Genomic DNA, 13,737 nt, shown 5'->3' with positions numbered 1-13,737 from the left:
CACTGATCCCACCAGCCTTGATCAAACACAAGACAAAAATCTTCAATGGAGAAGAAGAGCAGCAAAAGCTTTTCATTAATATCAAAATTCATATTCAGTACTTGCCCACCGTACAACCTTATATAAAAGACTCAAAAATAGACTCCTATTCTAAAAAGGAAAGGCCTAACCTAATCCTTAACCAATTAGGTAACTTAAACTGAGTAGGAAACTGAAATAGACTCAAAACAGAGTCCTAATCCAGCCACACTAAACACTTAAAAGAAAAAAACTACTAAAATCACCTAAATTGGACCAGTGGTTCAACCGGTTCAATTGAAAAAAAAAAAAAAGAAGAAGAAAATAAATTAAGTATAGAGCTAATCCCGTATGCAACCTATGTACCCCTACTTTAGGTCCATAAAAGTGACCTATTACATTGAAAACCCATGGGACCAAAGGCCCAACATGTATAGAACCTAACCCTAGACTTATTCCTAATAAAACAAGCCTATTTTGGTGATGAACTACATCATGTGCCCTAGATTTTTCATCTGTCCATTTATTGGCCTGCACCCTCCCATAGTCCTGGATTTCTTAAAGCTCCATTTTTCTGCTTGGCCAACTCCTTTTGGGCCAATTCTTGACATGTGAACAGGGGACCTTTGGGTCTACACGTTTATAAACTTCAGCCACATTTGACCTTCCACATGGCAAGAAATGTGTGCAGAGTAGACAATTCTCTGCTTTGCACACAGCAGCGACCCCACCCTAATTTTAGGAGTTCAAACTGAGTTTTGGTATTGCATTGTCAATTTCCTTAGGCCTTAAAAAGCTAAGGTAACTTCCCAGTTTTCAATGTTTTGGTGTAATTTGGAAGTTTACTTAGTTATATTTCTTACAAGACCAAGATGTTGAGAAACTTGTTGAGAAATTATGGTTAAAATAATGGGAGAGTGTTAGTCTTCAATAGAAATAATAGTTTTTAGGCCTGCCTCTCTGTCTCTCTCAAATTGACATACATAGTAAATTTTGACTATTGTGAGAGTTCTCTTACTTGGAAGTGTGTTTTAATAAAGTTTTACTTGTGAGTGCTTTGGTCCTATTGCTCCTGTTCTTTTCTACTCTATCACAATTTGTAGTGTCCAACAATTCTTTAATGCAAAATATACATACTAGTTTCTAAGATGTAAATTGATTCAATTTTTTTTTGGGTATAGTTCAACACTCTGTACCTTAGCTTTAAATGTACCTGGACATGGCAAGGACCATGAGTACTTAGGTATGACATTTTTACTTTATAAAAAGACTGAAGTGTAGGACTTGAATATGTGATGCAGATTCGTGGTTGAACCGGTTTGGCCAGTCTAGCCATCCAGTCCAAGATGAACCGATCCAAATTATAGGTCTTATGTCTAGTAGAATATTTAGGCCTTATTGTAATTCTATCTTATTTTATTTTGTTTTATTTGGTAGAGTTGGATACGTATTAAAATCCTTTCTTAGTTTTCTTGTTGAGTTAGTTTCCTAGCTTGATGGTAGTTTCTATTTGTAGGAGTCTTTATTTTCTTATTTATATGGGAAAGAGACATACGTGGGGTGATAGTCTTAGCTAAGTAAATTGGGATTTAATTTTTATTTTATTTCTCATTCCTAGTATGGTTATGTTTCACTTTCCTAGTGTAATTAGGTTCTAGGAATATCTAGGTAAGAGTTGTTAGAGTTATTTTTCCCGTGAAACTCTTATTTGGTTTTTTATATATAAAGACATGGAGGCTGGTACGATAGACACAGATTCTATTGCCCAGCCTTCTCTTTTTTTCTCTTCTATTGCAGTTATTGGTTACAGATTCTGGATTTGTCACATGGTATCAGAGTGGTAACCAACAGCTGTTTTGTGAGTCGTTCTAAGTTCTCCTGCTACTGATGAAACCCTAGTTCATAGGAGGAGGAAAAATAGGGTTTCGTATGGGTTTCGATAAAAAAATATATTTTTATGAAAATCATACCTGTGATTATGTTCGGCTGAATTGATGATCGAAGATTCTGGGTTTCTATCTACTGCTTCGCTGTGATTGCTTATTCACTGAAGATTTATTTACCTCTACTGCTGATTTGCTGCCTATTGACTGATACTGATAGGAGAGCAAAAGACCTCCTACTAGGGTTTTCCGCTGTTTTATTTGCTGCTACTACTGATAACAGATACCGATTGCTGATAACTCGATCTTTGTTACCGAATTGGCTCCTATCGATTTGATTTGCTGATTTCTGATGGAGCTGAATTGTTGAAGACAAGTAGTCGGTTGTGCTGCTATCAATTTTCTGAACAAGGGCTGTCATTGATTTACTACTGAAACTCTTATTGAGATGGTTGGTTGAGTCACTGTCAGTCGAAGGTTGAAGTTCTATCGTTTGTTGGTTGCTGCTGCTCCTACCCTGGAGTTGGCCAAAGATCTTTCCCTTGATTCTCAATTGTGTGGTTACCACCCCATACCTTCCTGCTGGTTGTGTGACTGTCCAGGGGTGAAGACAGTCATGCTATTTACTTGCTTTATTTGTTTTTAATTTCCATTCTTACCCCTGATCTTTTATTTAACTTCAGTTCCAACCTTATTTTTTCCTATTGCCAAGACTGTCCTCAAACAATAATTTTTATTTCCTTTCATGTCCCTTATTTTTATTTGCTTCCAAGTGAAGAACTCCTGGCGAGTAATTCCAAAACCCCTAATGTAGTCCTAGATTGGTAGGAGACCAACTAGGAGCCAATACACCAGGATCTGATATGAACTGGTAGTCCGATTGAGGCAGAATATGATTTTAGGTCAAAATTAGGGTTAGGGTTTGATGTGTTGGTTATGCTAGGCAGGTGTAGGGGAGTCTATCAGTGAAGGTCCTGAGATGTTTTGATGGGCGAAAGTGTGTAAACTTGAATTAACAGCAAATTAGGTTTAGGGTTTCAGGTTTTTAAATAATGGACATTGAAGGAATCTAGGGTTTAGGATGGAGGGATTGGAACCAGGTTTGGATCGACTGTTCCCTAGAGGGAATGGAGCACTCAGCCAGCTTGGGATGATGTTCTGATGGTTAGGATGGGCTGGCAGAAATTAAGGTTTATGGGGTTTAATGGAAGTGGGGTTTTCTAGGGTTTGAATGGGAGGATGGGCCTAATTTTTGGATCGAGTTTCCCAATATGGCAGGGGAGTGATCGATCCAAATATGATAGGTTTTGGCAGGCTGGTTAGGTCTGTGGAGATTTTAGGTTATGGGAAATTGAAAATAGAAAAGGGGGAAAGCTAGGGTTTGGGGCTGTAGAGGTTTAGAAATAGAATTGGGGGATGGGGAATATTTCAGACTTACTTGTAATGGCACAATGTAATCGGCAGTAGCTTGTAATGGAGCTTGAATAAAAATTGGATCTTGGACAGAGAACTTGAAAGTAGTTATTGAGAGGAACCTCGGGCTACACACCTACAAAGTGTCGATGGATCAAACACCGATCCCACCAGCCTTGATCAAACACAAGACAAAAATCTTCAATGGAGAAGAAGAGCAGCAAAAACTTTTCATTAATATCAAAATTCGTACTCAATACTTGCCCACTTTACAACCTTATATAAAAGACTCAAAAATAGACTCCTACACTAAAAAGGAAAGGCCTAACCTAATCTTTAACCTATTAGGTAACTTAAATTGACTAGGAAACTGAAATAGACTCAAAACAGAGTCCTATCCAGCCCCACTGAACACTTAAAAGAAAAAACTACTAAAATCACTTAAATTGGACCAGTGGTTCAATCGGTTCAATGTAAAACAAAAAACATGAAAATAAACTAAGTATAGAGCTAATCCCGTATGCAACCTATGTACCCTTACTTTAGGTCCATAAAAGTGACCTATTACCTTGAAAAACCATGGGACCAAATAGGGGTGTCAATTCCAGGCCCGACCTTGCAAACCCGCCCGACTAAAGCCCGGCCCGGACCGTTTACCAAATGTGTCGGGCTTAAGCCCAACGCGTTCAGTAATGGGGCAGTCCCAGTGTGGGGTTCTAGCCCGTCGGGCGCCCGACCTAGCCCGACCCTTTAGGTTGTAAAATTTGCTATGTGCTTGGACCCTGTTTGATTACTGACTAGTATTGGAATGTCCCATATCAATTCAATAGTGATATGGGAGAGAGTGCCTCACTCAATTTGTATATATGAGGATATACATGGTGAAGAGAGACAGAGAAGGGAAAAAAAAGATAGTGTGTATCAAAACAAACGATGTATAATCCATCTTTCTCCCTCCATTTATATCAATATGATATCTTAATCATTGTCTTAAAGATCAATCTATTTTTGTTAATTGTACGGGCAATAGAAACTGTTACAGTGTCTCAAGGAATGTTGCTTTCCTCTTATGCTGAAATCAGAAATTTAATTTTGAAGTTTTTAAAATTAAACAATTAATAAAAAAAATCAGATTTTGAATTGGATTTCCACCAATAAGGAAGATTAGATAAGTTTGACGGGGTCGGTTGTAAAATTAAATATTCAGTTTAAATGGGCTGCACCGTTTAAAGCTTGTTTATATTTAAACAGGCCATAGTCCGGTTCTACACTGTTTAAGGCCTGATTAAGTCACCCGATTATAGCCCGAAACTCGACCTAACCCGACCGAGCCCGACCAGCCCAGACCGAATACTTAAACTGGCGGTCACGGTGCAGGCTTTAAGCACCATGAAGTCCAGCTAGGCCCAACCGAACCCGACCAAGCCCGACCGGTTGACACCCCTAGGACTAAAGGCCCATCATATATAGAACCTAACCCTAGACTTATCCCTAATAAAACAAGCCTATTTTGGTGATGAATCTGCATCAACCCCTTTGTGTCCCCTCGTCTTTCAATACCATGTAAGTACAGTACTGCCACCAGAGTCCCTTGCAACCTTTGATATATTTACAATATTTCCACTGGTTCTTTAATTTGCATTATTTGTTACTTGGGTGGGTCCGATTACTTCTTTACTTATCAATAACCCCTTGAGAAATTATGCTTATTTACCACACTACCATTGTTTGTGTTGTAATTTGGGTTCAAGGGTAGTATTCCTGTAATAGGGGTATTATTGTCCCTGTATTGATTCCGGAATGTTCTCTGATCTATTATAAATAAGAGGGTTGTGAACATTGATTTTACAAGCCATTCATTCACGTTTTCCCACATGGTATCAGAACTGGGATCCACATCGGGATTCCAACCCTAATGCCGCAACCCTAGAAACCCATCTCATCCTTCTCTCTCCCCCTTCTCTTTCTCGGTTTTCAAGTCAACACCACCAACGCCTTTGCCTCCGCCTCTCTATCTCTCTCTCTCTCGCAGCTTCTCTTCCCTAGTTGCAAGCACCACCAGCCAGCGCCGCCTCCGTCAGTACCGTCATCTGCCTCCGCCAGCATCTCCTGCCGCTTTCGACATGATCACTGGCGTCATCTGCTAGCGCCTCACTCTAGCCCTTTTCCGCCGGCGATTTCTGCCTACTTGTTTTTGTTGTTGCCGCCTTTACCTGCTGATGGCCTTTTCTTCTTCCCTTGGTGGAGTGTTGACTCCCATTAAGGGCTCTTCTTTGGTGATTGGTATGCTCTAAATCCATTGCCAGGGATTTTTTTGTTGATGAATTCTTAGGATCCAAGTATAGCTACTTCAGAAACTCATGGGAAGATATGTCATTGGAAGAAGGCCCTGTATGGTTTAAAACAATTACCTAGAGTATGGTTTGAGCGATTCCATAGAGCCATGGAGTTTATTGGGTACAAATAGAGTAATCCAAACCAAACCCTATTTGTTAAGAAGGTAGGACAACACACTACTGTTTTGATAGTCTATGTAGATGACATAGTAATTACAGGGAGTGATAATGAAGAAATCAGTAAATTCAAGAAGTATTTAGGGACGGAGTTTGAAGTCAAAGATTTAGGGAAGCTTTGATATTTCCTTGGAATAGAGGTTACTCATTCAGCACAAGGCATCTCTCTCTCTCAACGAAAGTACACTCTTGATTTATTGACTGACACTGGCATGTTAGGGTGATAGCCGGTGCATACACCCTTGGAACCAAATACCCATTTGAAAAATAAGGAAGGAGAACCTGTTGATAAAGGTGGTTATCACTGGCATGTTAGGGTGTAAGCCGGCCGATACACCCTTGGAACCAAATACCCATTTGAAAAATAAGGAAGGAGAACCTGTTGATAAAGGTGATTATCAATGGTTGGTGGGACGTTTGATATACTTATCCCTCACACGGCCAGATATAGCTTTTGCCGTAAGTGTTGTCAGTTAGTAAATGCATGATCCCTATACTTCACATCTTGAGGCTGCCTATAGGATTTTGCGATATCTGAAGTCTTCTCCTGGCAAGGGTATTCTCTTTACTCCTCATCAACATCTTCAAGTTGAAGCCTTTACTGATGCTAATTGGGCAGGCTGTCTAGATGACAAACGATCTACTTCAGGATATTGCACTTTTGTTGGTGGCAACTTGGTTACTTGGAGGAGCAAAAAGCAAGCAGTTGCGGCCCGCTCTAGTGCTGAAGCTGAATTCAGAGCTATGGCCCATGGAATTTGTGAACTTCTTTGGCATCTCCTCTGTGACTTGTATGTTCAGGTTGATCTTCCCATGCGTCTCTATTGTGATAGTAAGTCTACCATCAATATAGCGCACAGCCCAATCCAACATAATCCTGCCAAACATATTGAAATTGACCGTCATTTCATTAAGGAGAAGCTAGAGCAGGGAATTATTTGTGTACCTTTTGTTCAGTCTAGTGAGCAGTTAGTTGATATTTTTACCGAAGGAATTCTTGTCTAGAATTTTTGTTCTATTGTTAACAAGATGGGCATGTTTGATATTTATGCACCAACTTGAGGGGGAGTGTTGTAATTTGGGTTCAAGGGTAGTATTTCTGTAATAGGGGTATTATTGTCCTTGTACTCATTCCAGAATGTTCTCCCATCTATTATAAATAAAAGGGTTGTGAACATCGATTTCACAAGCCATTCATTCACGTTTTCCCACAATTTGTTAATCCTTGGAGTCTTGTTGATTTGGTTGGCCCATAAGCGATTCGATTAGGGTTTTGAAATCCCAGATTGCATTATTTGGTATATTTTTTTGGGTGCTCCCATACGTGATGCCAACATTTACATAATTGCCATCGATCTAGTATATTTGCAAATTTATTGCTTTGGTGGGCCCAATACACATTGATTTGGAATTTGAACTTCCTTGAAGGTTGGTAATTGCATGGAGATTATTTGCTACAGTAAGGGAGGTTGGATATTATTATTGGGGCTTTATTTGCTACCTCGAGGGGGTACTGTAGAGTATTTTATTGAAGATTATTTGCAGTTATTCTTGATTATTGAATTTTTTTGGTGATGTTCACCCTTTAAGATGTTGATTAATGGTCATTATATGTTCATGTGTAAATGCTACACGTGAGGGGGAGTTTGAAGATTATTGTTCTTATCTGCTCAAGACATCAGTTCGAGATTATTATTATTTATTTGTTCATGTACTCAACAACAATTTTATTTGTGAAGATGGGATTCAACAATGATGTTGTTTGGTTCACAGCAACCTGATGTTGCTACTTGGTTTGTAGTAACCTAGACAGCCTATTTGGTTTACAATAACTTGATGTTGTCTAGTTCACAACAACCTGGTGTTGTCTGGTCCCTAGCAATCTAGTGTTACTACTTGGTTAGCAGTAATCTATACTGTCTAATGTTCAATGGATTTGATCCTTATTCATCAGACCTTTAATTATGTGATCTTTGTTAATCGCATCATTGTGTAGCTATTGCAGCTGCATTTTATCTGTCTTTGTTTGAGCTGGTTATTACTTACTACTTACCTTCATTGGGAAGGTCTTATAATATAGCTGTTGGATGTTGCATTTTTATCTGTCTTTGGGAATATTACTACCTACTACCTGTCGCTAATGATGTGGCTGTTGGATGCTGCATTTCTTATTTATCTTTGAAAAGATTAATACCTACTATCAGCCTTCTTTGAGAAGTGTCTTTGATATTGCTGGTGTTGCTATGATATTGTGGATTGCGGTTCGTGTTAACTACCGCATATTGTGCTTGTTGCTGATTGGATTTGTTCGACATGTCGGTTATTATCTATTCATGTTGATGATGATTTGTGTGTTTGAGCTGATATTGCTACCTGAATGAAGTTCTCTTCGTATTCACTGGCATCTACAACTGTTATTCAAGACTGGTGCTGCGTTTAATTTCTATTCTTGTTGGTCCAATTTGGAGCTTTCTTTTGATATATGTATACTCCAGCTTGAGGGAGAGTGTTAATGATATATATGTGGGGTGATAGTCTTAGCTAAGTAAATTGGGATTTAATTGTTTTTTTTTTTCTCTCTCTTTCCTAGTATAGTTATGTTTCAGTTTCTTATTGTAATTAGGGTCTAGGATTATCTACATAAGAGTTGTTAGAGTCATGTTTCCCATGTAACTCTTATTCGTTTTTTATATATAAAGACATGGAGGCTGGTACGATAGACACAAATTCTATCGCCCAGCCTTCTCTTCGTCTCCCTCAATCTGTTTCTCCCTTTTCTCCTATCCTCTCCTCTCTTCTCTTCTATTGCAGTAACTGGTTACAGATTAACTCAATTGAGATTTTCCGGTTGAAGAATGGAATATTGAGTTTGTTTAGAGCTTGTCTGTGTGGCGTGTGCAGTGGTTGTGAGTTCACCCCTCCTTTATTCTCTCTCTTCCATATTCTGTTTTCTTCTCTCTTTTCTTCTATGCCTCCTTCCTATTTTTCAGTTTCTGGTTCACCTCTGTTCTAGCAAATACCAGCAGTCCCTCATGTTGTTAGTTGGATATCCTCCATCTCCTTTTTTTTCTTCCCCATCTCTTGGTCGAGGGTCCTTCTACCTTAGGTGATTCTAACCCTAGTTCCTTGTCCCCAGCCTGTTCCTCTAATGTGAGAAAAAGGTCTGCAAACAGGCTGATTCTAACCCTACCGCCAGAAGCAGTTCAGTCGTCTCTCTTTTGAATAAGACTTGGTTTCTGGTATTATTATTACCCACCCCTAGGAGGTCTATGTGTTACGGACCCATGCCCAAAATTTCAGGTCGAACTGAAGCCCACAAAGTTAGTATTATCAACTGAAGATTGCTGCTGGACTGTGTGTCGGAGGTTGAAGACTCCTCTATCGTGGGTTATCTTTAACCCCCTTTTTCCATGCTTTCTAAAATTACCCTTCCCCTTCTCCCTTTATGATCCTTCGTCCCTTATTTTGTTTTGGTTCCTAGTTTCTCCCTATACTATTCCTTTGTGTCCTTGTCTCTTTTATTTACCAAGTGGCCCCTTGAAGAATCTGGTTAATTATGAGATCGCAATTACTATCATATAAGTGGGCTATATTTCTTTGGGTGGACCCAAAGCGAACCCAACATGGTTTCCGAACCTGGGGATTGCATCAATTTGGATGCTAATTTTAATGTGCAGGTATCATTGTCCTGGATATCTGCTAAATTTGAACTGTCCAGGTGTTGTACTTTGTCGACTTGATGGGTAAATGATACCCGAAAACCCTTATTGCATATTTGGGTAAGCTTATGGGGCTTCAGCTTTTGAACATTGAGAAGTTGGCTTCTCATGAACAAAAAGGTCGGTCCAATAAGATTTGTTGGTTTTGAATCATTACTGCCTCCTGCTCCATAAGCCCATAAGCCCGCTATACCCAGCTTCTTGGCTTCTGGCGCTGAAGATGGTAAAGATTCCTAACTAATGTTTTTGGTTGGATCCGATTCTTTATTCCCAAAAGCATAAGTTCTATAAGCTTAGCCAAATATGCCCTTAGTCTACTGACTGTTTGATTAAACCCCTAATGTACTTTCCTTTCTGCCCCCTATTAAATCCTTAGCGTCTTGAAACAAAGATTCTGCACATCTAGATCTTAGTTCTTTTTTTCTTTTTCTTTTTCTTTTTTTTGGAGACCCCCCCCCCCCCCCGGTGTGGGAAATATTTATTTATAAGAGGATGTGTTGCTGAAGAGTTTTGAGGAGATCCTCAGGAAAAGAGGAGTCCGAAAAACCCTGATAAGAGTAGGATAGAGCCCACTTAGCTATAGCATCGGCAACAAATGGCCAAATTAGGTCCTAAACTTGTAGGAAACCCTATTTTAGGCCCTCTAAATATAGTGGAACCCTTAAATTAAAAAAAAAAAACCAAAATGGTAGTTTGACTTCGAACCCTAATTTGGAGGTATATGCTGTATGCTGCTGTTTAAATCCGCTTCTGTTAAGTCATAGATCTAGCTACGGTGTTTAACATATAAAAAAATAGAAGTTCAACCATTAAGTATTTACCCTATTTTCTGAGAAATTAATTTTGGGAGAAGCGATATACCTTCAACTTTAAATCTTGCACAAATCTTCCAACAGGGCAGCAAACCGTCGCTTCTGATGTGTTCCATTACTGCCAAATAACTTGTTTCACACTTGTATGGGAGTGATTAAGCCAAAAATCGCAAAAAACCAAGTTTCCCAACCATTTATGTTGAACCAACAAAGATTTCGACCCATTTCATTTGAAACATTTCATTTTATATTAATGAAATGTATCGTTTCAGTCGAAATGATATTGAAATGGTACATTTCGTCGAAATTTCGCCAAAACAACGACATTTCAACCGAAAAACTGCAAAACTTGCATTTTGTTCAAGGGTTTATATTTCACTAAATTTTGTGAAATTTTGGCGAAACCTTTAACTATAGTTACAGAAAATACAAGTCAGAGGGGTCATTGCTTGCTGCAATGGTAAAAACTCAGGCTGCAAGGGTGAAGACATGGATTCAAGCCCAAGTATGGCCACGTCATGCAAAACATGCCGAAGGTTAGGACTGACAGTCCACCACTTGTATTATCTCTTTCCCACCCCCACCCTCTCATGTTGGGATTTGAGAATACTTTCATGTGTGCGTTTATGCTTTCCCTTAGAATAGGTTCCATGTTGTGCCTCTCAACTTCTGTATAATGGTAAATTTTAAATTTGATTTTAGCTTTTTCTGTAAATTTATGACGTAAAACAAATGTAGCAATTGTTAGAGTTGTGAATAATTGGGAGTTTGAGATGCATATTGTTCTCCTGTGATGTGATTGGGAGTGCATCTTTGAGCAATTTTGCTGGTCTTGAACTGTTGTGATGAAAGTTGTCCTTACCTATATTTTGTTTCCCTTGATTTTAAGTGTCATTGCTAAGACATTACTTTTGCAACTGATCACATTATTTGACAGGTAAGTTAGTATTCACCTATGGAACATTCTGATATGTTTCATTAACCTTTTTGTTTGAGTAGTCATAGATATGTAATAGCCCTTGGGTGGACGCCCCCACTGCAGAGAAGGGCTTTTGGAGTGGTGGAAGCTGGAGCTGCCTGTGGATCTGATACCAACCAGCAATGTAAAGCAGTGCAATGGGTTGCCAGAAAGACAATATGGTCATGTTGGACCCGCACTCTTCATTCATGATTGCATGGAATAGTACATGTCATTTCTTGTGAACCATCCTTCTACTGGTTTCTATTGTGGCAACTACTTCAGTTTGTCGTTTCGGGATTTTCGTTTATTTCATTTTGCAATTAAGTCCTATGTTTTGTTAAAGTTCAAAACTAACTGTGCTCTAAAGGCCTCATGGCTTTTCAAGATATGCTCTTTGAAATAAAGATGCATTTCTTGAGCTGTGTCACACTTCTGGAAATGAAGAAGATTTGAGAAATTCACTATTCTTATGGACAAAGCAAATATATATATATCAAAGAGGGGCTTCTGAGTTTGGAAATGCTTTTTTGTCAAAAAGCAATCTGGGTATAGTTGTCTCTTTAGCATTATTTTATTACATGAAATAGGTTGATTTTTTAAAGTTTGAAAGATTTATGTTGGGTTCCTGCCAGTTTGCCATAAACTGATGAAGATATGTGGCCACTTTTTTATTATTATTATTTTGGTTCGTTGGTGTGATATCTCTGTACTTTTACCTGAGCTTATAATCATGTAGTCACCCTTCTTCCTTCCCTTTTATTCTTTTTTTAATTATATGTATCATTGATTCTGCTACAGTTCACTCCAAAGAAAGGTGGGACACCAAGGAGGAATGAAATAGTTTTCATATCACCTACTGGTGAGGAGATCAAGAACAGGAGACAGTTAGAGCAATTTCTCAAATCAAACCCTGAAGGCCCGTCTCTGTCTGAATTTGACTGGGGCACTGGTACTTTCTCTTGATCCTTCACTCTGTCCATGGTAAATAGAAACACAGATGGATTTGAATGACGCAAAATCAACTGTAATGTTTTCTCTGGCTGATAAACAGGTGACACCCCAAGGCGTTCTGCAAGAATTAGTGAAAAGACAAAGATGACCGAGACCCCAGAAACTGAACCTCCAAAGAAGCGAGAGAGGAAATCAAGCTCAAAGAAGGAAGCAGAAGAAAAGAAAGATGGTGGTAGAGGTGAAGGTGATGCTCCTCAAGAGGAAGATGTTACCCCTCCAGCTGCAGAACAAATTAAAGCAAATATAGATGTAGTAATGAATGAGGCCGAGGATGGAGAGGAAAAGAATGATGCAGCAGCTGCTACCAATGATGCTGTAATTGTTGATGATACTTTCAAGCAGGATTCTCAGCAGACCAGTGAGGGGAAAGCTGAGAAAACGAGTATAGAGAAGCCTGAGAATCCCGAGCAGTCAGAAAATAAGGAAAATATTGAGCTACAACCAGCAGAATCCAAAGCACTGCCCTCACCATCTGTGCCCAATGAGAAGGTAGAATCTGAGGGAGAGGTGAAAGTTGCTGAGGTGGCCTCTGCAGAAGAAATCAAAGCAACAGAGGCGTGTTCTGTCAAAGAAATCAAGCTGGCAGAGGAGGCATCTTATGCCAAAGAAGTCAAGGTACCAGAAGAGGAGCCGATCTCTGAGGAGACTAAAGCAGAAAAAGGTATCCTTACAAAGGACACGAAGGAGGGAGAGGCTGGAGTAGGTGATTGTCAACCCGATAATGGCATCCATAAGCAGAGCCAGGATGAGATGGAACCCATGGAGACACACCCAATAAACTGTGAGGATGCACAACATCAGCCTAAGGCATCTTCTGTTAGCTGCTGAAGATCCGTATGTATTTTCTCTTCTCAATTTTGTGATCTTCATTTAGGATCTATAGCCAATGACAATTTATTGCCATTGTTAAAAGGGTTTCTTGTAGCACCTTACTGGCATAGACCATGTGTATCTGTATCATTGTGCTGCTGTGATCGCATCATTTATCAGTGGCTTGTTCTGACATCTTCTGTTCAACTTGTAAGCAACATTCTTGACATTCTGTACTTGGTAATAAGTTATATTGATTTAGCAATCTCTCCACCTTTGCTTCGGTTACTCCTATCAGAAGACTGTTTTCAGACCCAGCAGCCAACTGGTGTCGGTAGGATAGTCGATACATTAAGATACTTAAGTTGGGGGATGTACTAAATGATCTTAAAATTTGAATTGGATTTGGTGGAATGAACCGAACTGAATTCAAATCAACCAGCCTTGATTCAGATTCCAGTGGATTCTTAACACTGTTAAATGGATTGGGCGATCAGATCCAATCTGATCTGGGTCGGTCTGATTCACCATATTCATCACCTGCAATGCGATTCCAAGAACTCCATTTTAGTGATTTCTCGCTGATTTGGGAATTTC

At 39.3% G+C, this 13,737-nt stretch overlaps 1 protein-coding gene across 3 annotated transcripts in view; it reads left to right on the top strand.

Annotated features, from left to right (window-relative positions):
* Positions 1 to 13,395, top strand: part of LOC122648494 (methyl-CpG-binding domain-containing protein 11-like) — a 36,465-nt gene extending 23,070 nt beyond the window's left edge. The window contains exons 1-3 of one of the 3 annotated variants that reach the window (XM_043841701.1): positions 10,871 to 10,894; positions 12,118 to 12,268; positions 12,371 to 13,395. In XM_043841701.1, coding sequence (XP_043697636.1) covers positions 10,877 to 10,894; positions 12,118 to 12,268; positions 12,371 to 13,158 — 957 coding nt within the window. In that variant the 5' untranslated portion in view covers positions 10,871 to 10,876 and the 3' untranslated portion in view covers positions 13,159 to 13,395. Of the gene's footprint in view, positions 1 to 10,870; positions 10,895 to 11,823; positions 11,866 to 12,117; positions 12,269 to 12,370 lie in introns of those variants that run through there. The other 2 variants (XM_043841700.1, XM_043841699.1) reach the window with 2 other exon arrangements.
* Positions 13,396 to 13,737: the final 342 nt, after the last annotated feature.

The sequence above is a fragment of the Telopea speciosissima genome, chromosome 1 (genome assembly GCF_018873765.1).
Source record: "Telopea speciosissima isolate NSW1024214 ecotype Mountain lineage chromosome 1, Tspe_v1, whole genome shotgun sequence".
Taxonomy (NCBI): domain Eukaryota; kingdom Viridiplantae; phylum Streptophyta; class Magnoliopsida; order Proteales; family Proteaceae; genus Telopea; species Telopea speciosissima.
The sequence above is the reverse complement of the archived record's forward strand: the minus strand, read 5'-3'. Positions and strand labels throughout refer to the sequence as shown.